This window comes from Kogia breviceps, chromosome 4, assembly GCF_026419965.1.
Source record: "Kogia breviceps isolate mKogBre1 chromosome 4, mKogBre1 haplotype 1, whole genome shotgun sequence".
NCBI lineage: Eukaryota > Metazoa > Chordata > Mammalia > Artiodactyla > Physeteridae > Kogia > Kogia breviceps.
Window position 1 is genome coordinate 143,561,524 of NC_081313.1, and position 23,850 is coordinate 143,585,373.

The following is a 23,850-nucleotide window of genomic DNA, read 5'->3' on the forward strand; positions in this document are numbered from 1 at the left end:
TAACTCCATGTTCTTGCGGGTCCAGGGCTCTGATCCTGAGGCCTGCCCTCTCTTTGTTAAAAGAGAAGATTAGCAAATCTCAGAGAGGTGTTAAAGACAGACTAGCACCCTACCGAGATTTTCCCTTTGAAGTACCCAGAAGGGGAATCTGTCCGTTTTCACATGGTGATTCCTGGTATTTAATGTTCACCTGCAGTCTGAAGCTCCCCTCCCCCGAAGGGAGACTCTGGACCAGGTCCTCCCAGAGGGCCTTTCTTACTGACTGTCTCTCCTGACCTCTCCACCTCCTGGCGCATGCCCCTCTCCCTGCAGTGCCTGTCCGTGTGCTGGAGCTGAGCGAGAACCACCCTGCCAGCGGGGAGCAGACAGTCCGCTGTCGTGGCCGGGGCATGCCCCAGCCACACCTCAGCTGGTCTACCTGCAGCGACCTCAAAAGGTGAGCAGACCCTGGGCCAGGGTCTCCCAGGGTACCCATAGCTGACTGGAAGGACCCAATGAAGGTCATCTAGTCCACTGCCTTCCTCTGGGAATACTGTTCCAGGCTAGAGCCATATCCTAGAAGATGTGGCTCCTTGGAGATGCTCTGCATGACCTAAATTGTCGCCTTTCCTTACCTTGACCCTGAGGGTCAAAGGAAAGGAGTGGATTTTGCAATCCAGGTTCTCAATTCTGGGGTAGGAGCGCCCCTGCTGGTCAGTTGAGGGATCACGGGAGGAAACAGCTCAGGACCAGGCAGTGGGAAAAAGGACCTGGACGCGCCCAGCTTCCTTCCACCGCCACCCCGTGGCTCTACCTGCTTTTGGCCTCAGTTTTCCCACCCGCATAGGGAAGCAAGGGACTGGAAGCCGACCTAGCTGGTTCTCCGGCAGGTGTCCGCTGGAGCTGCCTCCCACGCCGCTGGGGAACAGTTCCGAGGAGGAGAGCCTGCTGGAGACGAACGTGACATACTGGGCAGAGGAGCAGGAGTTCGAGGTGGTGAGCACACTGCGCCTGCGCCGTGTGGATCAGCCGCTGTCAGTGCGCTGCACGCTGCACAACCTCCTGGGCCAAGACGTTCAGGAGGTCACCGTGGTGCCACATTGTGAGTCCTCCATCCTCCGTAGCCCCTGACGACCCCGCACCCCCACCTCAACCCTGCTGTACTTGGAACTGTGCCTGTATGCCCACAGCAGGCTAAAGTCAGCATTCATTCAGGGCCACGGCATTCAGGAGCAATGTGGGTGTATCTTCCCAGGCATTTGCACAGCGGCACAATATTGGCACACATGTGTACATCCACGGGTGTATGTGTATAAACCATGACAATGAACAGTGCTATCTTCTTTTGTATGTACACTGTATGTATGTCCTAAGCTGTGTACGCGAGCATGCCTGATCCTTGGACATGGGTGCAAACCCTGCAAGTGTAGATTTGTAAAGCATGTAATGAAGAATGCCCAATCCCCACATACACGCATAAAGGTAGAGCGTGTGTCTGTAAGCATGTACACAAGCATATTTATGGGTGTAAACCCACTGAGGGTATGTTTGTAAACCATGTACATGAGCACCGCAATCCCCAGGCAGGTATATAAACCCATGTGTGTACGTCTGCAGGCATGTACATGCAGGTGCACAATCCCATACAAGTGTGCAAACAATGTACAACTCCTGTGCACATTGGCATAGTGCACGTCTGTAAGCATGGAGATGCAGCACACCTTTTTGTAAAACTGTGCAACCCAATCCCCGTACATATATGCTTGCTGTGACATGCATGTCTGTTAGCAGGTACACATCCATGCATAATTCTTATCCGTTTGAACAGTCCCTACAGTGCCCAGATGCTTTTGCTACCTGCCAGTCCCTGTGCATGCATGGACCTGTGTGCACGTGCTTCATTTTTTCACCTATTTCCTAATTCAGTAAATAGTCACAGGGTCGCAGCGTCTCACTGGAGAAGGCCCAGCCCTGCCTGTCCTCCTAGTGCCCACAGTCCAGAGAGGAGGCAGACAAGGAACTAGGCAACCTCATTGTGGGGGTCAGCATTTGGGGGGAAGGCCTAAAGGGAGAAGGGACTCCATACCCAGCTGTGGGATTCAGGAAAGTGTCCTGGTAAAAGGAAGCTTTACGTCAATACCTGAAAGATAACTAGAGTTAGCCTGGTGAGGAATGGTGCTCTGGTCAGACGGAACAGCCTCTGTAAAAGCCCAGAGGCAAAGTGGGTTCAGAGAAATTAAAGGAATTCAACCTGGCTGGAGAACAGAGTGTATATATTTAGGGGCTGGGGGAGGAGATAAGAGGGAGGGGACTAGTATGGGAGGGGGCTACAGGAGAAGGCAGAAGCCAGTGTAAGCAGAGCTATGAAGGTGTTTTGGACACACTTATGCCTACACTTAGGTAGGCCCATGGGCTTGTACAGGCAGATACTGCTCTACGCAGACCTGCCTCCCCCTGCCCTGTGGTGGGATGGGTGATGGGTTTTAATGCCTTATCTCACCCACACTCCCACACATGCACACATATCCCTGAGCAAGTGGGCACCTGCAGACCAGCTCTGAGCAAAGCAGAAGTAAAGGTTTTATGTGCCACTGAGGGGGAAGCCATGCATCAGCCCACGGGGAATTTCCGTGGTTGGATGAAGGCCCCTCTTTTTACTTGGAGATGGCTCCCTAGAAGATGCAGGCTTCCTTCCCAGGATGGGGAAAAGGAAGAGAGGAGTGATGTTGGTCTGAGTCCCTGAGGAGGAGGGACAGAGCTCTCTAGTGAGTAGAGAAGGGCAGGTGGGTGACACAGGAGGAGGGAGTGAGTTCCCAGGGGACCTCATGGGTGGCCAGAGGGGCAGGACAGGGGAGGTGAGGGTCTGGCTAGGGTGACTGTGGAGGGAGTGGGAAGGAGTGGGTATCTGTGCAGCAAAGAGGCTGAGGCTTTGGGGGTAGAGGAGACTCAGAGCTTGGGTGGGGCGCCCAGAGTTGGCCCTACTTGGTTACCCCAGTTCCCAGGCCCACACCCCGATGTACTTTACAACTACTATCACTATGGGGGAGGAAACCGGCTCCTTTGTGCAGTCTGGATGCCTCAGGCTATGGGAGCTCAGTTATTGGATCCATTGGCCTCTCAGTCAGGCTCTGTTCTAGCAGTGACAGCCCCAATGAGGGTATGGATTCAGAGGAGAGGTAAACCACAGCCCAACTGTCAGGAGCTTGCATCCCATCTGGAGCTATGGCAGACAGGCCAGACTGACCCTGGCAAGGGCTGAAGGGATTTGGAGGCCAGTAGTGATCCAGGGGTAGTTACTGAAGGGCATGGGGTATTTATGCGAGGGGTTGGAGGTGTGGCCCAGAGGGGAGAGGCTAAGGGTCTGACATCATTGGCCAAAGGGGGATGGGGCTGGTTCCATTCTGGGCATGATAGGCAGAGAGGGATTTGTGGTGCCAGAGGTGGATTGAAGGGAGGGGAGCTGTCAAATGCCCTGTTTGCTCATAAGCAGGTCTTGTCTCTGCTTCCAGCCCTACCCTTCAAGGTGGTGGTGATCTCGGCAATCCTGGCCCTGGTGGTCCTCACGATCATCTCCCTCATCATCCTCATCATGCTCTGGCAGAAGGTAAGCCCCACCCTTGCCTGATGGGTGCAGACTGGCACACCATTTTTTGCACGGACCCCTCTGCCATCCCCTATTGCTGGAGGATTGGGCCATGGTCGGGGCCCAGCGTGGAGCTCAGGTGTGAAGTGATGCTGGGTGTTTGAGCTGCTTTCAACCCCAGCAGCCTGGGCAACATGGGCCTAGTCCAGGCCATCCAGGGTGCCCTGTCTCTGTCCTGCTCTGGAATCATCCCTGCCCATCGCAGCCACGGGGCATGGGACCTTCAGGGTGGATTGCACGGGCTCCAGCATTCTTCCAACTCTGACCCACAGAGACTCCCAGGCTTCTACTGAAAGGCATTCTAATCCTATAAATCTGTCATTTCAATGGACCATTCTGAGATTTCACCATTCCATGCCTGCACCGTAGGACTGCAGCACCCCATGATTCTATCATTCTCAGATTCCAATCCTGTGACTCCAACATCCTATGATTTCAACACTCTAAGGTTATATCTTTCTGAGATTTCCGCTGTGACTGATCCAGTGTAGAGAGGGGCCATCCACATCCAGTAGAATGTCCCTGCCTTGTGTTACTTTCCAGGGTCGCCTGCTCCTGCCTTCCCATCTGAGGAGCTGCTGAGGCTCTGGGAGAAGCTGATGCGGAGGTTCTGATGAGCCTGCCCCTCAGCTGTCAGCTGTTCCTCAGCACCTCCCCCTGACATCTGTTCCCGTAGAGCCCATGAAGGCCTTGGCTCTGTAGATAACTTGCCGTATGGCTTCAGATATGCCCCTAATCCTTTCTGGGCTTCAGGTTTTCCTGCCCCATCTGTTTCATAAGGAGCTGGATGTAGTGGTCCCCCTCTGATGATCCATCCCTCGTCTTGGTCCTGCAGAAGCCACGCTATGAGATCCGATGGAAAGTGATTGAATCTGTGAGCTCTGACGGCCATGAATACATCTACGTGGACCCTATGCAGCTGCCTTACGACTCCACCTGGGAGCTGCCACGGGACCAGCTTGTGCTTGGTCAGCCCAGGGAGGCCTCAAGGGGCAGTCTGGGGCCTTGAGGCGGGTGGGAACACTGACGTCTGAGCACAGCCTTGCCATGATTAGCTTTGAGACCTAGGGCTGACATCTTGCCTTCTCTGGCCCGAGGGCCCCGCCCTCTGTACAGTGGCAGCAAGATGAACCCCCAGGGACTGCCCAGCATTGAGGTCCTATGATCCAATGATGGTGTGAGATGGGACCCCTTTGTGGCGAGAGAGGAAGTATTAATCGAGGGCAGGCTGAGTGCCAGGCCTGTGCTTAGTCTAGCTGGAGAGGCTGAGAGGCCGTGGAGGAGCTGTGCTCCCCTCTGTGGGGAGAAGAAGGCTTCCAGGGACTAAGGAGGGGCCAGAAAGCAGGCAGGACTTAGAGGAGACCAGGAAGGTCTGCGAAGCACTATGATTTTAGGAGTGTCCGTCGGAGAAACACCTTAATTCCAGGGTAGCTTGAGGGATGTCTGGCTTGACCTCAGAGAGTGTAGGGGGATGCAGCTTGCTAGTGCGCCAGGAGCTGAGAGATCATCTCTCCCCCAGGACGCACCCTGGGCTCTGGGGCCTTTGGGCAGGTGGTGGAGGCCACGGCTCACGGCCTGAGCCACTCGCATGCTACCATGAAAGTGGCCGTCAAGATGCTGAAATGTGAGTCCTGGGGGCCCGCCCCTCCCTTCCCTCTCCCCTGCCCCCTCCCCGCACATTCAGGTACTCCCAGAGCAGGCCTCATGGCTGATTCTCGGGGCACAGGAAGTGCAGTCACACCAGAGCCAGCAGCACTCCTGATTCTGCTTGGGGGAAGAGACTTTCCTCACCCTGCCCACTCCTCCGGGAGCCTCCCCCGCTCCTCCATCTTCCTCCCCTCCTCTTCCCTCTTCTCCTGTGCACGGGTCCTCCTCACCCTCGGCCACCTGGGTCTTACAGCACAACCTGGGACGGAAGAGCCAGAATAGGCTCCAGTGGGGTGTCTGTGGGGCCTCAGTGACTGGACCAGCCTGAGGGCCCCCTCTCTCCCTCAGCCACAGCCCGCAGCAGCGAGAAGCAAGCCCTCATGTCGGAGCTGAAGATCATGAGCCACCTCGGGCCCCACCTGAACGTGGTCAACCTGCTGGGGGCCTGCACTAAAGGAGGTACAACCCACCCCTAGAGGATTCTGGGGAAGTGCCAGTGACCAAGGCCTGGCCCCTCCCCGCCCCCTCCTCAGTTTACAGACAGGACACTCCAGCTGGAGGGTCCGTGCCCACCCTGTCTAGTGCCCTCACTTCACAGAGGCAGATGGGTGTGGGATTTAGCAAGTCACCAAATCACATCACCTTCAAGACCAAAGGTCACTTTAGTTCACCAGTCCTAGAGGCTTCCAAATCAAGGGGTTCTCTGACATTTAAAACATGTTCATGATACATTTTATTTTATTTTTACTTATTTATTTGTTTACAATACCTTTTAAAAACTATGAAAAGTGACAGCTCATATGACACTGAAATGAATTATAGCCCCACCTCTGGAGCCCACCAACCAGCTTGCTCACTGTGAGCTGCTTTCACTTGGATCATAGAATAAGGTCTCTCCAGCCAAATGTGTTTATTTGAAGCTCTGATTGTAAGTTAGGCCGCAAAAAAAAAAAAATGTTATTACTATTTGCAGCTGCTTATTGTGAGATTTGGGATTTTCCTCGGTATTGTGCAACAACAGAATACAGAAGTACACTGTGTACGTAGGCCAATTTATGTCTGCAATGATCACACATTTCAAAATTTTTGATTCCACCAGTATGTTTAAGTTGCCACTGATTGACTTTAAGTCAATGTATCGTGTTTGAATTTAAATGGTAACCTGGTAATAAACAGTTACCTTTGTTTATTTGGTATCCTGGGCTCCAGAATCAGCTTTATCAATAACAGCTAACCCTGTGCTTGCTACTTGCCAGGGACTGAGCTGAGCAGACAAAGGCATTGTCTCATGAATACTCAATGCAGCCCTTTGGGGTGGGTATTACTGGCCGCATTTAAGAGATGGGGAAAGTAAAGGTCAGGGAAACTAAGTGCCTTGCTCACGGTCAGGAAAGTCCAGGTTTGCCTGGCACCTAAGCCTCTTTGCTGACCCACGTGCAACCCGTCATTAGCCTCATGGCCCTGATGGGAAGTCCCCCCCGGGGATTGTCCCTGAGCCTGTCCCTCCGCAGGGCCCATCTTCATCATCACCGAGTACTGCCGCTACGGCGACCTGGTGGACTACCTGCACCGCAACAAGCACACCTTTCTGCAGCGCTGCTCCAACAAGCGCCGCCCCCCCAGCGCTGAGCTCTACAGCAACGCCCTGCCCGTTGGGCTCCCGCTGCCCAGGTACTGGAGGGAGGGTGGGACCTGAATCTCTGGGGAGCGCTGAGGAGCACCTGCTCACTCCTTCCTTGTCCAGGACAGAAAGCTGAGGTGAGGGCGGGCAGAGCCACTCCTGGAACCAGGTTTCACTTGTTTCACCAGCCAGCTCAAGACCTGGCCCCTGGCCACCCCAGAGGTGGGCAAAACTATAACAGTGGTGATGATGGTGGCATCGGCTACCACCTACTGACTGTCCGTGGTGTGCCAGGCCCTGCACTGAGCACTCTGGAGGCTCAGAGGGGGTGACCCCCTTGACCCCTCACGCCACCCCATCTCATCTTCTCCTGTCGTCGACAGGGGGCACCTGGGGCCCTCCTGTCCCAGGCTGACACCCTCTGTAGTGCTCCACACTCTACTCCTCCCTCGCCACAGCCTCCCCCTCCTCCCCACACCAGTCTCTCCAGTGCCTCCAGGGCAGCTCATCCTCTTTCTTCTTTTTCTTTTCCAAAAATAACATTTCTTTGTTCTTTTGCTAATTACAAAATCTATACACATTTATTGCAGAGGCAAGAGTCCGTTCAGAATAGTATTAAAAGACATTAAAACTCACACGTGTCCTCCCCAACATTTTGATTGATTTCCTTCCAGTCTTTTCTCTAACCCTAGAGACACATGTGTACATAGTCCCGCAGCTCTCGGGGGAGCTGCTGCTGCAGGCAGAGGCATTAAGGCGATTCATTGCCCACTTGCAGGGCATCGTGGCTGGACGGTGCTGTAGCAGCCACAGGAAGGTACTTGGGTACAGGCCCTTCCTGTGACCCTGGTCCTGGGGTGCTGGCATCACCCCTGGACGTAAGTTCTCTGAGGACACACCCTGGGTCCTAGGTCATCTTGGCAGACCCAGCGTCCAGCTCAGGGTGGCTCTGAGGTTGGCTGGAAGGGCTCACTACATGGTCATTCATATTGTGACAGACTGTGTGGGCATGCGAGAGTGAGGGAGAGAAGAAATGCATGAGTGACGGGGCCTTGCAGGAAGGGGAAGAGAGGGAAGAGCCTGTGCTTCTCCTTTTGTAACGCTCCTCTGCCCCCAGCCATGTGTCCCTGCCTGGGGAGAGCGATGGTGGCTACATGGACATGAGCAAAGACGAGTCAGTGGACTATGTGCCCATGCTGGACATGAAAGGGGACGTCAAATATGCAGACATCGAGTCCTCCAACTACATGGCTCCTTACGATAACTACGTCCCCTCCGGTGGGTGCGCGCAGGGTCCTCACACCTATGTAGTCATGCATTCTTTTATTTTTTTAAATTTAAAAACTTAAAAAAATTTTTTTTGGCTGTATTCGTTTCTGCGCACGGGCTTTCTCTAGTTGCGTCTAGCGGAGGCTACTCTTCGTTGCGGGGCGCGGGCTGCTTCTCATTGCGGTGGCTTGTCTTGTTGCGGAGCATGGGCTCTAGGTGCGCGGGCTTCAGTAGCTGTGGCTCGTGGGCTGTAGAGCGCAGGCTCAGTAGCTGTGGCGCACAGACTTAGTTGCTCTGCAGCATGTGGGATCTTCCCGGACCAGGGAACTAACCAGTGTCCCCTGCATTGGCAGGCGGATTCGTAACCAGTGCGCCACCCGGGAAGTCCCATGTAGTCATACATTCTTTTCGAAAACTTTCCTCTGCCCAGCCTGGCAACAACCCTGCTAGGATGGTGACCCTGTGCCCATTTCATAGATGCAGAAACTGAGGCTAGCCACCTGCCCAAAGCTGCTGTGTGGTGGAACCCCAATAAGAACCCCCTGTTTCTGGGTCCAGAGATGTGTACACAGCCCACAGGGAGGGGAGGAGCTAGGGTGGGCACAGGGGTGCCTGACCTGCTGGGGCCTCGGGGAAGAGTGGTCTGCAGGTGCCAGGCTGATCTAGAGTCCCTAAGGAGCAGGCAGGCCAGGCAGAGCAAAGGTGGCCCAGGGCTAAAGCCAAAAGTTTTTCTGGCCAATGAGGGCTCTGATAAAGAAGGAGAATTTATGTTAGATATTTGGAAATTGTTTTCCTTTCTCTGATAAAGAAGGAGAATTTATGTTAGATATTTGGAAATTGTTTTCCTTTTGTGGGAGGCTTAGAGGATCAGGAGTCTTCTCTCTGGGACATTCAGCCTCCACCATTCAGCATCCTCTAGGACGCTCAGCCTCCTGAGCCAAAGGCCAGGAGTTCTCCAGCCCCAGGGAGACACAAGACAGTGGGTGTCCTTCTGCTCTTTCCCTAGCTCCTGAGAGGACCTGCCGGGTGACTTTAATCAACGAGTCCCCAGTACTTAGCTACACGGATCTTGTGGGCTTCAGCTACCAGGTGGCCAATGGCATGGAGTTCCTGGCCTCCAAGAATGTATGTGTGGTCACAGTGAGCACAGTGGGGTCCTGGGGAGGTGGGTCACCCAGCCAGCCAGGGTGCTCCCAGTACATGGCCTACGGCAGCCCTCTGGTGGGTGAGGACGGCAAATGCCCTCACACCTGGGGGACCCTCACACCTGAGCAGTGATGCATATTTCCCAAAGCCCCTGACACGGAGAGTCTTTCCCCAGAATTGCCTCCCACGGTCTCAGCTCCTGTCTCCTCCCTCCCCAGTGCGTCCACCGAGATCTGGCAGCCAGGAATGTGCTCATCTGTGAGGGCAAACTGGTCAAGATCTGCGACTTTGGCCTGGCTCGTGACATCATGCGGGATTCAAACTACATCTCCAAAGGCAGTGTGAGTGCCTTGCCCCGTCCTCATGGTTTGTGTGGCTGTGGCTCATGGGAGATCGGGACAGGGTTCTCGTGGCCTGACCTGCCCAGCGGCGATGGGCTCTGCCTGCCTAGCCCTGTGTGCAGGGATGGGAAGGGGAGCCACTAGCTGTGCATGGGGTGGGGGTGAGACGCCGAGGCCCGTGGGGTAGGCCGGGGGCTCAGATTTGCTGGTCATGCCAGGGGGCAAGGGAACAGCTGTAAGGGTCCTGGGGAGGTTGAAGGGGCAACAGGCCAAATGTGCTGTCCCAGTAGCGATGGTGAACGGAGGAAGAAGCCCGGGTGACAGGCTAAGACAGATGAGTAGATGACAGGCAGTATTTGGTTCAAAGGTGACCATCCTGCCTCCCACTCATGTCCCCTTTTCCCGCATAGGGACAGAACTGGAGGGACACTGGGCCCCAGAGATCTAAGGCAGCTAGGATGAGAGCTGGGTGACACCTTGGCGCGTCTCTTCCTCCCCCCAGCAGGGACCTCTCCTGGGGTCAAGAAGGGGAGCCTGTTCCATGAGGAGCCTCAGACCCTGGGGCTCTCCCTCATGGACAGGGGTTACCATGTCCCCAGCTTGTGCGAAAAGAATCTCAGCCTCCTGATCCTCTGAGCAGCACTGGGCTGGGCGTAGGAACCGTGCACCAGCGGAGATGGGCCCTCAGGGACCGAGAAGTGAGAAAGAGCTGGGGGTGGGGACTGCCAGGCTTCCTCCAGGCTCCCAGGTGCAGAGTGGGGCCCGGCCCCTCCTTGCACTCAGCAACCTCCGCCCTCCCGCAGACCTTCCTGCCTCTGAAGTGGATGGCCCCCGAGAGCATCTTCAACAGCCTCTACACCACCCTGAGCGACGTGTGGTCCTTCGGGATCCTGCTCTGGGAGATCTTCACCCTGGGTACACTTCCTTCTTCCTCCGGTCCTCAGCCTCACGGCACAGCGTCCACCCTGACTGCTCACACCTCCATCCTGGTGGGGCTGTGGGACGGGCTCTGGGACAGGGCTCAGAAGCTCTGCTTCTTTCTTGTTACTGTGTGACCTTGGCAAGTCTCTTGCCCTCTCTGGATCTCTTTACCTCCCCGTCTCAGTAGAGATGAATTTGGACAGTGACATCAAAAAGCCTGCTTGGCTCCGGCGTTCTCTGGTTCTCCGATTCTGGGGAGGGATGCAGTCTCTGTCCAGAGCCTATGAGGGAGCCCACATTTCCCAATGCCAAGGCCACTGCACCCTCACTGACGCCGGGGTTGGTGAGCCTCTCCCTGTCCCACGGAAGAAGATTCTTGCCTCTGTTCCGACACCGCTGAGCCTGTGTTTCTTGTCTCTGCTCCCTAACAGGTGGCACCCCGTACCCAGAGCTGCCCATGAACGAGCAGTTCTACAATGCCATCAAGCGGGGCTACCGCATGGCTCAGCCTGCCCACGCCTCTGACGAGATGTGAGTGGAGCACTTGGGAAGATACTTTGGGTGCAAACAGTAGATATCCAACTTTACCAGCTTAAACCGAAAATAGATTTGTTAGTTCAGAGATGTAGACAAATGTAGGTATAGCTGGATCCTGTTGTTCATAAGACATCATCCACACTCTCTCGTCCTACCCCGGGGCTCTGCTCTCCTCTGCGTCAGCCTCACTCTCAGGTTGGCACCGTCTAAATGGCTATGTCCTAGCTGCTTTCACCATAGTTCCAGTGAAAGGTCCAGAGGTGACTGTCAAGGGCTCAGCTGGGGTCACCTGCCCATCTAGAAAACCAGCTACTGAGTTAAGGGGATAAAAATGCTTACTGGCCATGCCGCTGTCATGTGCTTACCAAGGTTTGATCGATCCCATGGAACCACTGAACTGAGGGTGGTGGGAGGGCTTCCCAAGGGAACATGCAGGTGCAGTAATGTCAAAACCCCTCCCCTCCTAACTCTTCATTCCTCCCCTTGTTCTGGGAGGTGGCAGACCCTGAGCCAGAGACCCTGACCCCTCTGCCCCTCTCCCCAGCTATGAGATCATGCAGAAGTGCTGGGAAGAGAAGTTTGAGATTCGGCCCCCCTTCTCCCAGCTGGTGCTGCTTCTCGAGAGACTGCTGGGCGAGGGTTACAAAAAGGTATGTTGAGGCAGGGTTGCGGTGGGGAACGGAGAGTTCTGGTCCAGAAGTAGACACAGGGTACAAGGCTTTGTGTGACATGCTGGTATTTGTGGGACCATCCTTTTCCCTCTCTGGGCCTCAGTTTCCCTGTTGGTACTGATAAGGGATGGGCTGGAGCTGTGAGTCAGGCCTTGACTCTGAGTGTTTTATTTTAGCAGCATAGAGTTTTTTAAAGTGAAATCCTATGTGGGAGCTGATTAATTTGAAGTGGGGACAGGAAGCCTACAGCCCCCTTCATCCTGCATCCTTTCTCATGCCTTTGCACCCAGACCAAGTCCTGGGCCTCCGTCACAAGTTTGAACAACCCCAGGCGAGATGACTGCTGAGGGCCTGACCACTTGGACCCTGTGGTGGGCTCATCCAAGGCTTATGGAGCCAGCAGGGCCTTTAAACCCTCCCTGCCCAACTACAAAGCTACAGGAGGGGGATGCACGTGTCCTTTGGCCCAGACGCAGCCCTTTCCCTCAGTCCATTCCTAAGCCCACTCCCAACCACATCTGTTTACAGCTCCAGGACCAGTGAGATGGAAGGGAGGGGTCTCCCTTCAGTAGCGAGGGAAACTGTGGCCCCAGCGAGGGAGGCCATGACAGGCAGAGAGCCCGTGCCTGTCTGCCCTGAAGTGGGGGAAGAGTTAGGGTTGCGGGTGCTAGTCTGATCACTGTCCCCTCCCTGGGTGACCCTGAGCTCATCTTGTCTGGTGAGAGGCCAGGTCGGAGAGCAGCTCAGCTGTGTGGCTTTGGGCAGTTCTTCCTCTCTGAGCACCAGGTGCCTTATTTACCTGAGGCGGGAGGGGCTGGGTCAGAATCTACCTGTTAGATGACCCCTAAAGGCATTTCTGGTCTGACCCCGCTGTGTCCCGGGTTCTTCCTGCCTCGCTGAGCAGAAGTACCAGCAGGTGGATGAGGAGTTTCTGAGGAGCGACCACCCAGCCATCCTTCGGTCCCAAGCCCGCTTGCCCGGCTTCAATGGCCTCCGATCCCCGCTGGACACCAGCTCCGTCCTCTACACTGCTGTGCAGCCCAACGAGGGTGACAACGACTATATCATCCCCCTGCCTGACCCCAAACCCGAGGTTGCTGATGAGGGACCACTGGAGGGTTCCCCCAGCCTTGCCAGGTAGCCATTCTGACCTGCAGCCCAAAGCAGTAGTGTGCATAGTGTGTGTGTGTGTGTGTGTATGTGTGTCTGTTTGTCTGTCTGTGCCTTCATGCCATCAGGCTTGCCTTAGAAGTAAGTTACCAAGGGTGAGTACTTATTCCTGCCAGTGAATAGAAGAGAGAATTGAACTCATTTGACCTGTGATGACCTCGAGTGGAAATGGCAGGCTGGTAAGAGAAAGTGGCCTGGGACATATTTGTAAGGTAGCTCTTTAAAGGAGCCTCCACAGGCCATCTACTCTGTCCCCTCTCTAGGCCCCGTCCTAGCCCTAAGGAGGAAAAGAAGAGAATCTAATTTGCATCCCCAGTACCCCATGTATTACTCTGTGGTCATCGCCGGCCCTGTGGTCTGTCCTTTAGCACCATGCCTTGAGGACCCCAGGGAGCCTGGCACAGGGAGGCAAAGGTACCTACAGAAGTTCAGGCCAGAATTCAGACTGGGGAGGAGATTCATGCTTTTCTTTTGCCTCGGGCTGTGACATTACAGGATGGGGAGGGCTTTGGAGGAAGGCCAGCTGTCGCCTGGACTAGATGTTCCCCGTGTGGCGAGACCCACACCCAAAACAAGATCCACCCTATGGTGAAATGGCAGGGGCCCCAAACTGGGTGCCAGCTCCATCTCTGCCACTAGCTGCCCTGAGACCCGGCCGCACATCTTCTCTGCGAGCCTGTCTCTCCACGTGCACTAGGAGCACACATAGGACTTAGCAGGCCCTCCCCACCCTGTTTGAGAAGCTAATATTCCAAGGCTCCAAGTATCCAATGTACAGAGGAGTTGAGCTCAGAGTTCAAACAGCTTGGGGTGGGAATGTTGGTGCTGCTCTGTGCCCTCAGACAAGCTGCTTCCCCTCTCTGAACCTCAGTTTCCTTAACTGTAAAATGAAAACAGTAAGAGTACTTCTATTTGGAGGTTGTTGTGGGGATTAAATGAGATCATTATACATTCAGGCATGCAGGAGAGAGACACTGATGGGTGAACAATCAGCTCGATCTGCTCTGAAGTCCCAACTCCTATACTTACCTGCTGTGTGATGCAAGGCAATGATGTAACCTCTCTGAGCTGCACTTTCCTCACAGCTCTGCCTTGCATAGTCTTTACAAGGATTCAGTGAGTTAAAATGTGTAAGGTGCATGCTGCAAGAGTGGATAGAGAGAAAGCTCTACGTTAATGCTGCTATTATTTCACTGTGGTTCCCTCCCAGCCTCTCACTCACTTGCCTACCACCTCTAGCTCCGCCCTGAATGAAGTCAACACCTCCTCTACCATCTCCTGTGACAGCCCCCTGGAACCCCAAGAGGAACCAGAGCCAGAGCCCCAGCCTGAGTCCCAGGTGGAGCCAGAGCCCAAGCGGCCGCCGGATTCCAACTGCCCTGGGCCTCGGGCCGAGGCGGAGGACAGCTTCCTGTAGGGGCTGGCCCCCCACCCTGCCCTACCCGAAGCTCCCCCTCTACCTCCCAGCACCCTGCGCCTCCTGGCCTGGCCCAGCCTCCCAACAGCCAGGCTGTTCCCATCAGCTGTCCCCTCTGGAAAGCTTTTGCCCCTGGCACATCACACCCCGACCCCTGGGGCTGGCTTAGGAGGTAAGAGAACTAAATGTAGGGACCATGACCGGTCCTCTGCCTCTGGAGAGCGCATGTGACTCTGAGCCAGGCTTCTCCCAGGGCACTCAGTTTCCCCATCTGTAAGATGGGAAAGGTGGGCTTGGCAACCCACAATCTGGGAGTCTCACCCTGGCTGACAGATGTGGAGGCTGGAATCCCTGAGGAGATGCTCAAGGTTCATGAGGTGGTAGGTTAACTTTTTTTCTGTTCAGCCAGCTGCCCCTCAAGGAGCTGCAGCTCTCTCCTTGCACTTTTTCCTGCCCAAGAGCTGGGGAAGGGACCCTAGCATCTCTGGCTCCTGGCTGAGCTAGGGCCTGACCTTGGACAGTGTTGCCTCATCCAGAAGCCACCTCCCCTCAATGCCAGTCTTTGCTTTCCCAGGCCCAAGCTGGTCTGGGGCCTTCCAAGCTTAATTAATGCTGGGGGCTGAGCCAAGGACAGGACACCCTGGCCTATAGCTCCTGCCCCAGGCACTCGGGGTACACCTCCCCATAACATGCCTATGTCCGTGTCTTCCTGGCCCCATGGATCCAGGGGTCTTTTTCCTCATCACTGCCAGTCTTACTCCACTCACCAGAGTCTCCAGGGCCAGATGGGCCCCACGTCTGTGATGAGTGTGTTGACGTGCCTGCAAGAGGTGTCCACATGTGTGGACCAATGTGGCATTGGACCCGCTAAGAGACCTTGGAGGAATCCCTCGCCCTCTGTTTTCCCTGTAGAAAAATGAGCAGATTGGACTCATTGACTTCTGGTGCCCTGCCAGCACTAACATTCTAGAATATTCCAGGGGTTGCACACTTGCCCAGATGAAGCAAAGATAAACCCTCCAAACCTCTGTCCCAGGTTAGTTGGGGTCTGGGGAGGTTCCACACTACATAGCACACTCCGGGCATTCAGGAACTGTTCCCCTTCCCCAGGCCCCTGGCAAGTCTCCAAAGGCCAGCTGCCCAGGCCTTGACTCTGAGCGACAGCCAGTGTCCTGGAAAGCCCCCAGAAGCTGCCCCAGGGACATGGGGAGACCGTGGGACCCCTTTCAGCACCCACATGACCTCTGGAGCTATTCTGGGCAAAAGAGGTTGAGACGGCAAGTCAGACCACCTGACACAGCCCACCACTCCAGAACCTGCTGTCCAGGTCTGTGCCGCAGGCCCAGAGGACAGTGAAAGGACAAGAAACCTTGGATGGGGGACCTGAGGAAGGGGCACAAGAGGTGGGTACTTTGGGGGGTGTCTTGCCAGCTGCCCCACCCTGAGGCAGGAACCATAGAACATGGCTTTGTCTGCCCGGGGATGCTCACCTCACTGTGTCTGCCAGCCTAGTGGGCACTGGAGGGGCCTGGGGCGTGAGAGCTGTGGCCAAGACTGCTGGCAGGGGAAGGGCCGGACGGAGGGTGAGGGAAGGTCAGCGTCTCTGGGCACCAGCCCCCTGTGTTGGTTGGCACCTCCCCACCCCAGGACCCCCAAAGCCTGGTCAAGGAGAGGGCGTGGGTTCTCACTACGGTACCAAAGATGTAATCACCTAGGTTTACAAGTATTTTTAGGACTCACATTAACTCACATTTATACAACAGAAGTGCTATTTTGTATGCCATCAACTTTTCTTCTCTGTGTACTTTTTTTTTTTAAGAGAAAGATTTTAATATTAAACCGGGTGCTTCTCACCCACAGACCTCGTGGTGTCTCGCAGGTTTGGATCCCCGGGCCCGGGAGGTGGCAAGAGTGAGGTAGGGCAGCCGGGCTCGCCCAGCTGTAGGATCCCTGCACAGGGCCCTTCAGCTCAAGTCTTGCTTCCATCTGTGAGACGGGGGTCTTCACACTCCCCCCAGCTCCTCACTGGTAGCCGGGTGACCTGGACCTCAGGCTTTGGTTTTCCAGGTTGTGAAAGGAGAAGGCTCTTCTGGCTCTGCAGTGCCTGGCTCTGGGTTGGGAGCCTGCGCTCCCCCACCAGCCCCACTCCGCCCCACCATGTGCTTTGGCTTTGGCCGTTAAGCCAGGCCACCCCCTTCCCTCCCTCCACTCTGCCCATGGGCCCAGATTGAGGCTGGTGTGGCTCATGAGAGGCATCCGCTAAAAGCCCAGATCCCAGACCCCGGTGAGTAGTGGTCGTATCTCAGGTAGGAGCAGGGCGGATGGAGAGAGCACCCAAGGGGTCCAGAGAGCAGGAAGAATGAGGAGAGAGGGTGAAGGAGAGGGAGGAAGAGGAAGGGAGGAGGATGTGGGGTGAGAGCCACCAGGACAAGGCCAGGGGAGGGAAAGGCGGCCCGGCTGGGTCTCTGACAGCAAAGTCTAGCCAGGCTGGGAGAGGGGTGTGGAGCGGCCCCCCACGGCTGCAGCAGCTCGGTGGCGTGGGCCTGGCACGAACCAGGCATCTCGGTGTCTGCTGGCCGGCTCGGTACTGGATGTCGGCTCCACTGCCCAGCCCAGGCCTGGGAGACCTGGCAGCAGTAGGGGGCCAGGGCAATAGAGCTGCCAGGGGCTGAGGGCAGAGTGCACAGGTCCCGGACCCAGCCTGGGGCTTCGTGGCCCTCCCGCCTGAGCCCTTTGGGAGGGGTCACCTGAGGTGGAACCAGGTTTCAGCTTGAGATCTGTCACACCTCACTACGTGACCTTGGCCATTCCCTGCTCACTCTCAACTGGGGAAGGGGCCTCTCAGTTTGTTTCTGGGGACAGGCACCTGGTTTTGGAACCACAGGGCTCCCTGGACTGCCTCCAGAAGTCTGGGGCCGTGGCTGCCAGCGGGGAGAGGAACAGAGACGTGGGGCAGCTCTGACTCACGGGCCCAGCCGCCAACTCCGGCGGTTGAGCCACCCCCAGGGAAACCCCGCCTGCTGCAGGGCCCACCCCCCTGGGGGTCCTGGCCTTAGTGCCCGTGACTCCGTCTCTCCTGGCTGTGGTAGGAGATGAATAAGCCATACCCAGATCTGCCCCGTAAAGAGAGTAAACGACCACATTCCAGATGCGGATTACCCTCGCCCATGGGAAAAGCCTCCATCTGGAAGTCAGGGGACCTCGGCTCCCTCCATCTCAGGCCTGCTCCTTATGGGGCCTTGGGTGGATTATTCGGCCTCCAGCCTCCATTTCGCCAGAGGTAAATGGAGCTAATGATGCCACAAAGGGATAGAGGATAGAGCGCTGGTGCCCACTTACTGAACGGTTACTCTGTGCCAGGCCTGTCCTGTTGCTGCACACATTTTCTCATTTGCCCTTACATCCACCCCGTGAACCAGGGGCTACTATTGTGCCCATATTACAAAGGGGACACCAGTTCACGGGGGTTGAAGTGGCTTGCCCAAGGTCATCTGGTTGGTGTGGCAGGGAGGGGATAGGAGCCTGGGCCTGGCCGACCCCCACGTCAGCCCTAGGGGAGGCGAAGACCAGGCTGGGTTGCAGGGCAGGTGAGTGGGGAAGCCTGGGTCCCAGCCCTGGTCTCCTGACTCCAGACCTCTGGGTCTGTGGGTCCCCAGGAGAAAGCACTGGGGGAAAGGAGAGAGCTAAGGGAGTCTGAGGGCTAAGTGAACATGATAAACAGGAGTCTGGTGGGGGGCTTGGAACCCACAGGCCCCTGTGCAGAGGGGTACGGGAGCTGGAGAACGGGGGAACCGTAGGTCAACCTCTGCGGGATCCCGCCACTCAGGCGGGCCCACGGGAACGGGTGAGCTGGAATTTTCCTCCCAGACGATGAGCCAGTTGACTACACAATTATTCCACCACCCTATTCACAGCCAGCGTCCTTGTTCCTGGAAAAAGAGGGAAAGACTGAAAGCTTTTGCTGAGGGGCCCCACGACCCCCATTAATGTCCCTTCTTTGAATTAGAGCCCTGTCTCCACAAGGCCTCTTCTATTTCAGTTTCTCATTCAGCTCCATGGTCATTTAAAATTACTTTTATAAAAGCATTTATATAATATATGCCTACACTATAAAGTATCTATTACCAAATATGTAATATAGAAAGAGACCCTTGAGACCCTGACTCTGTCCCAGTCCCTCACCAATTAGAGTGGGTTCCTATCGGTGAACCCATGTGATGTTCACAGTACAGCCAGGAGACGTGCCAAGGGAAGATCCAGATGAGGAAGCTGAGGCTCAGAGCCATGAAGTGCTGGCCCAAGGTCACACACAGGGAGGCTCATGCCTGCCAGTCTGGTGTCCTTGCTACTGCCTTTCTCGGGGAGTCTCTGAGTCCAGTTCCTGGACGCAGAGGGGGCAGCAGGCTGAGCCTTGGAGTCAGGGTGCTGACTGTCCACTCGGGGTGAGGCTCCTGGAATTCCCTGGGTAGGCTCCTCCTTGGAGGGGGCTTCTGGGGCTTCTCTGGGCTGTGATGGGTTCTCACAGCTCAGAATACCATCTGCCATGACCTGCCATGACTTTTGGGACCTGATGAAGGGGGCCCAGCCGGGAGCAGGGGGTGGCCCTTCTCAGGATCCATCAGGGACTCAGGGACATCACAGGAGCCAGACTATCTCTCTGTGGTCCCCCTCCCACTGGCTCAGCCTCTGCCCTTCTCTCTGGTCCCCCTGGGGCATGCTTGTCTGCCCTCTTCAACAGCTCCCTATACCTCCACCCCCGCTTAGGGCTCCTTTCCTCCTAACAAGGTTGGGGCAGTTCCAGTCTCTTTCTGGTTTGGGGTTTTGTGGGTAATCACTGCAAGGAACTAGAAAGTCACAAACACAGGGAAGTAACAAAGCTTCTGGAAAATCACAGAATTCTCAGAGTGGTTGTTCCCCTTCTGAAGGGACAAGATGGCAGCTTCCACGCCTGAAAGTTTTTCTTCTTCGTTACTGATCTTCTTGAAGCATACTATGATCTTGGCTCTCCTTTGCTCAAACACCGTTTTTTTTTTTTTTGTATTTTTTTGTTTTTTTTTTGTTTTTTTTGTTTTTTTGCGGTACGCGGGCCACTCACCGTTGTGGCCTCTCCCGCCGCGGAGCACAGGCTCCAGATGCGCAGGGTCAGCGGCCATGGCTCACGGGCCCAGCTGCTCCACGGCACGTGGGATCTTCCCGGACTGGGGCACGAACCCATGTCCCCTGCATCAGCAGGCAGATACTCAACCACTGCGCCACCAGGGAAGCCCAGCTCAAACACCTTTGATGGCTCCCCACAGCCCAACAAACAAAGTCCAGACATCCTCATGTGGTCTTCAAGGCCCTTCCTGACCTGGCTCCAACCTCTCCTGCTCCCTCTCCCACATCTGCCCTCAAGGCCTGTCTACCCCTGTGTGGCCACAGCTGTCCAACCTTCCAACAGTGCACAAGGCTTCCCCTTTCTCCACATCCTTACCAACACGTATCACTTGTCTTTTTGATAAAAGCCATTCGAACAGGTGTGAGGTGATATCTCATTGTGGTTTTGATTTGATTTCTTGATGATTAGTGATGTGAATCTTTTCATGTGCCTGTTGGCCATGTGCAGATCTTCTTTGCAAGAATGTCTATTCGGTTCCTCTGTTCATGTTGTAACCGGATTTTTTTTTTTTTTTTTTTGCTATTGAGTTATATGTGTTACTTATATTTTGGATATTAACCCCTTATCAGATATATAATTAACTTGCCAATATTTTCTCCCACTCCATAGGTTACCTTTTCATTTTGTTAGTTTTTGCTGTGTAGAAGCCCCACCTCTGCATCTCTGTTGGTGCTGTGCTTACCACCTAGGACTCCCAGCCCGCTATGACTGAAAGGCAAAGTCTTGCTCTAACTTCCAGCCCAGCCCAAAGCCACCTCCTCCAAGACTTCCTAATACTCAGCTGGAAGTGGATTCTTTTCCCAGTCCTTTGCTTGTGCCTCTGATGGGCCCTCATGTTTTTTTGACACCCTCAGTCCCCTGATGTCCTATGTGCTCTCTCACCTCCAAGCCTTTACCATGCTGTCTCTCCTTCCTAGAATATTCCCTACTCCTCCCTGCACCTCTCCCCAACTCATTCTCAGTTTAGGCAGACTCTTCCTTGTCTTCAGTGCCCCCAGGATGAACTGCAACTGCGCTGATGTCCTAGTTCATCTTCACCCCACGCTGTGATCCCCAAAGGGGAGGGACCATGCCTGCCATGTTCAGCACTGTCCCTAAGGCCAAGCAGAGAGTCAACACTTGATAAATATTTGTTGAATGCACTTCACCTGCATTACTGTCTCACTGGCTCTGAGTTAGTAACTCTTCTCCTGTTTTACAGATGAATAAAACAGAGAGGCCAGGAACCTAGCTGTGGTCACACAGCTATGAGTGGGGAGTGTGATTCCCAGTCTGTCTGGCTCCAAAAACCAAGCCACTCCCCTCTACCCTTGACCTTTCTGAGAGCCCCAGCCATTGCTGAAGGCAGGTGGTTAAAAACATGGTCTCTGGGGCTGAGTTCCTGAATTCAAATCCAGCTCTGCCACTTATCAGCTGTGTGACCCTGGGCAGAACAGATCTCTGAGCCTGTCTTTCCTCATCTATAACATGGAATAATTATAGCTATCCCCTTAGGCAATTGTGAAGATCATATGAGATGACCTGTACGAAGAGTTTAGTCTAGAGATTGGCACAAAGAAAGTGCCCAATGGACAGGGGAGACTCAAGACAGCCCCTCCTTATGTAAGCTCGTTACTGCAATTACTAATGACACCCCTTTTGGTCTCAAAGGTCCTCATTTGGATGATAAATCATAGCAATATAGACTGATGTCAGTATTATCACCTGCATTATAGTACCATCACTTAGGACAGGGAGGGCCTTGGAGGCAGGAAACTGCCCTGAGCCTTCTCCTTCCTGGGCCCAGAACAGGGCCTGGCACGTGAAATAGTCACCAAATGGATTGGTTTCTGAGAGTGGAGGACTCCTTTTGCTCTCTGTTCGTTTGTTTATACATTTACTCATTTATTCATGCATCCGGCACTGACTGAGCTTTCACCGTCTGCCAGGCGTGGGCCAAGGGCAGAGGGTGTAAAGGAGACCAGGAGAGATGCAGGGCCTGCCAGGGAGCTGTGATGGGGGTGGAGGGTGTCAGGACGACGTTATATCAATAGCCTCCCTCACTGAGAACATCCTGACACTGAGAAGTGCTGTGAACTCAGGGGGCCAGAGAGAGTATAACACAGACAAAGGGAGGAGGGGTGAGCACAGTCCAGACAGAAGAAGGAGCACATCGAACAGTAAGAAAGAGCATGGTGAGTGCTGGAGCTGAAAGCTTGGGGTTCAGTACAGTGGGGAGAACGAGGAGAGAGCGGAGGATCTGAGGTCAGATGTGGGCAGGTCTCAAAGGCTCCTTCCTGTAAGCACAGCTGGAGTGTGGACCTGATCTGCCCTGCTGGGCTGGAATAGTAGATGGGAACAAATACCCCATAGTAGCCTAAACCAGATACTAGAACTCATTTCATCCTAAGTCCTAGAGGGAGGTGCAATAGAACCTCTCTGGCCTGGGGTCAAAGCAGGACTGGTAGCCAAGTGTCCTGATGGTGGGTCCCTGGCTCCTGGCTTGGGCACCTCCTCTCCCTGGTGGGGAAACTGCCTGCATCCCAGGGCATGGCTGGGGCTGGGGTTGAGTGGTCAGGAGAGTGGGGACTGAGCTCTCCATGCCATGGCGTCCGGAGGTGCCAGGAGCCCAGAGCCAGGCAGGGAGATGAGTACAGGCCCTCAGTGTGTACAGGAGCGTGACGGGCCCACACAGTTGCTTCGGGATATCCTAATGTTTAGGCTGACAGGCAAACCCTCTGCAAAGCTCCTCTGCCACAGGAAGGAGTCATGGCAATCTGGGGTCCCTGTTCATCACCCTCCCAGCAGCATCACTGCAGCTTCCCCAGTCAGGGTCACCCCATGAGCCCAGGGCACTCCCACCCACATTCATGGGTGGTCAGCACCCTCACATCTGAGAAAGACCCAGGGTCACCCTGTGCACTGTGATGGTCATTAACAAAGTCTTTGCAGCCAGCTCTGTCACCTGCTGGCTCTGGGACCTGGGGCAAGTGCCTAACGTCTATGAGCCTTGGTTTCCTCATCTGCAAAATGGGGATAATTAATAGAACAGGTCTCCCGGTTGAGAGGATTAAACGAGATAAATATGCAAAGAACCTGGCATGGTGCCTGGCACATAAACAACACGTGGAAGATGTTAGGCCTCCAAATGCCATATTTGCAGGAGGGTAGAGTGCCTTCCTGCTCACAGAGCTTTGGAACACAGCATTCGTTTGTTGATTCATTCATCCTTCAAACATCTAAAATCAGTGGATCAGAATGGTCAGGTATACCACAGGCTCAGGAGGCAGGAAAACCCTCACCAGCTGTGTGACCTCGAGAAAGTGACTTAACTCCTCTGAGCCTTGGGATAATAACCACACCTACCTCTAGGGTTGAGGATTCAGTGAGAAAATTTCAAAGAGAGCTTGGCATGCTGCCTGACATGTGGTGAGCACCTGATAAACCTCGGAGGCCTGCAAGTGAAAAAAGAACTGAGATGGGTGTGAACCCAGCAGGCTTGGGATGCATAGGCAGAACCCCTGCCAGCCTGGCAGGGACAGGTAGGGAGTCCAAACTGTTGGAGTTATAGCTGGGTGAACAGAAGTGACAGCTTCCTCTGATCTCTGAGACGGAGACAGGTTCTGCTGAGGTAGCCTAGGTCACCCCTCAGGGTCACTGTGACCTCCAGCCCCCTGACCAGCCACATCCCTTCTCCACCTCAACACCCTCCACCAGGGAGGGGTCCCTGCCAGCCCGGATCAGGGACTTTGTGAGAATTGCATGGAAGCTGAGCGCCCAGTCCTGAGACCAGACGCAAACTTCACCTACATCTTAGAGATTCTCAGCTTTCCTCAAGGCCATCCGTGGGCTTTGGAGGACAATGGCCTCAGACACAAGTAAGCATCAGAATCCCCTAGAGAGCTTGTTTCCTGTGCAGGTTCCCATATCCCACCTCTAATTCCACAGGCCTAGGATGGCCCTGGAATCTGCATTTTAACAGGCACCTCTGTGATTCTGAGGCTGGGGTCCCTGGACTGTACTTGGACCCAGACTGTACTTGGAGGTAGCCCCCTCTTCCAGTTCCCATGAAGAACCCTGGCCTGTAGGATAAAGCCTGAAACCCCAGCCACTTGGTCAGGGACACTTTGCACTTGGACCTCGCCCCTTCCTACCTCTGCTCCCTTCCTCTGGCGGGCCACGGGGAGCTCTGACTTTTCGCCCTCTCTGCCCTCATGCCAGTCACACTCCTGGGTTTCCTTTCTGCCTGGAGGACTCCTCCAAGCACCAGCTCCAAAGCCACTGCTCTGGAAGCCCTCAAAGCCTCTCCATCCTATCCCCCCATGCCATCTGACTGTATCCCTGTCACCAC

At 54.9% G+C, this 23,850-nt stretch overlaps 2 protein-coding genes across 6 annotated transcripts in view; both read left to right on the forward strand.

Annotated features, from left to right (window-relative positions):
- The window catches only part of PDGFRB (platelet derived growth factor receptor beta), a 39,516-nt gene extending 23,367 nt beyond the window's left edge, over positions 1-16,149 (forward strand). For 4 of the 5 annotated variants that reach the window (XM_059062199.2, XM_067032093.1, XM_067032092.1 and 1 more), the window contains 15 exons: positions 313-436; positions 870-1,081; positions 3,489-3,583; positions 4,458-4,590; positions 5,142-5,246; positions 5,618-5,728; positions 6,781-6,940; positions 8,008-8,168; positions 9,166-9,284; positions 9,524-9,646; positions 10,450-10,561; positions 10,999-11,098; positions 11,649-11,754; positions 12,680-12,912; positions 14,185-16,149. In XM_059062199.2, coding sequence (XP_058918182.1) covers positions 313-436; positions 870-1,081; positions 3,489-3,583; positions 4,458-4,590; positions 5,142-5,246; positions 5,618-5,728; positions 6,781-6,940; positions 8,008-8,168; positions 9,166-9,284; positions 9,524-9,646; positions 10,450-10,561; positions 10,999-11,098; positions 11,649-11,754; positions 12,680-12,912; positions 14,185-14,362 — 2,072 coding nt within the window. In that variant the 3' untranslated portion in view covers positions 14,363-16,149. Of the gene's footprint in view, positions 1-312; positions 437-869; positions 1,082-3,488; positions 3,584-4,457; positions 4,591-5,141; positions 5,247-5,617; positions 5,729-6,780; positions 6,941-8,007; positions 8,169-9,165; positions 9,285-9,523; positions 9,647-10,449; positions 10,562-10,998; positions 11,099-11,648; positions 11,755-12,679; positions 12,913-14,155 lie in introns of all 5 variants that reach the window. The other variant, XM_067032094.1, reaches the window with a different exon arrangement.
- A 420-nt stretch (positions 16,150-16,569) lies between these two features.
- Positions 16,570-23,850, forward strand: part of CSF1R (colony stimulating factor 1 receptor) — a 62,350-nt gene continuing 55,069 nt past the window's right edge. Inside the window, exon 1 of the mRNA XM_059062205.2 lies at positions 16,570-16,646. The gene's annotated coding sequence lies outside the window, so the exon portion shown is untranslated. The remainder of the gene's footprint in view (positions 16,647-23,850) is intronic.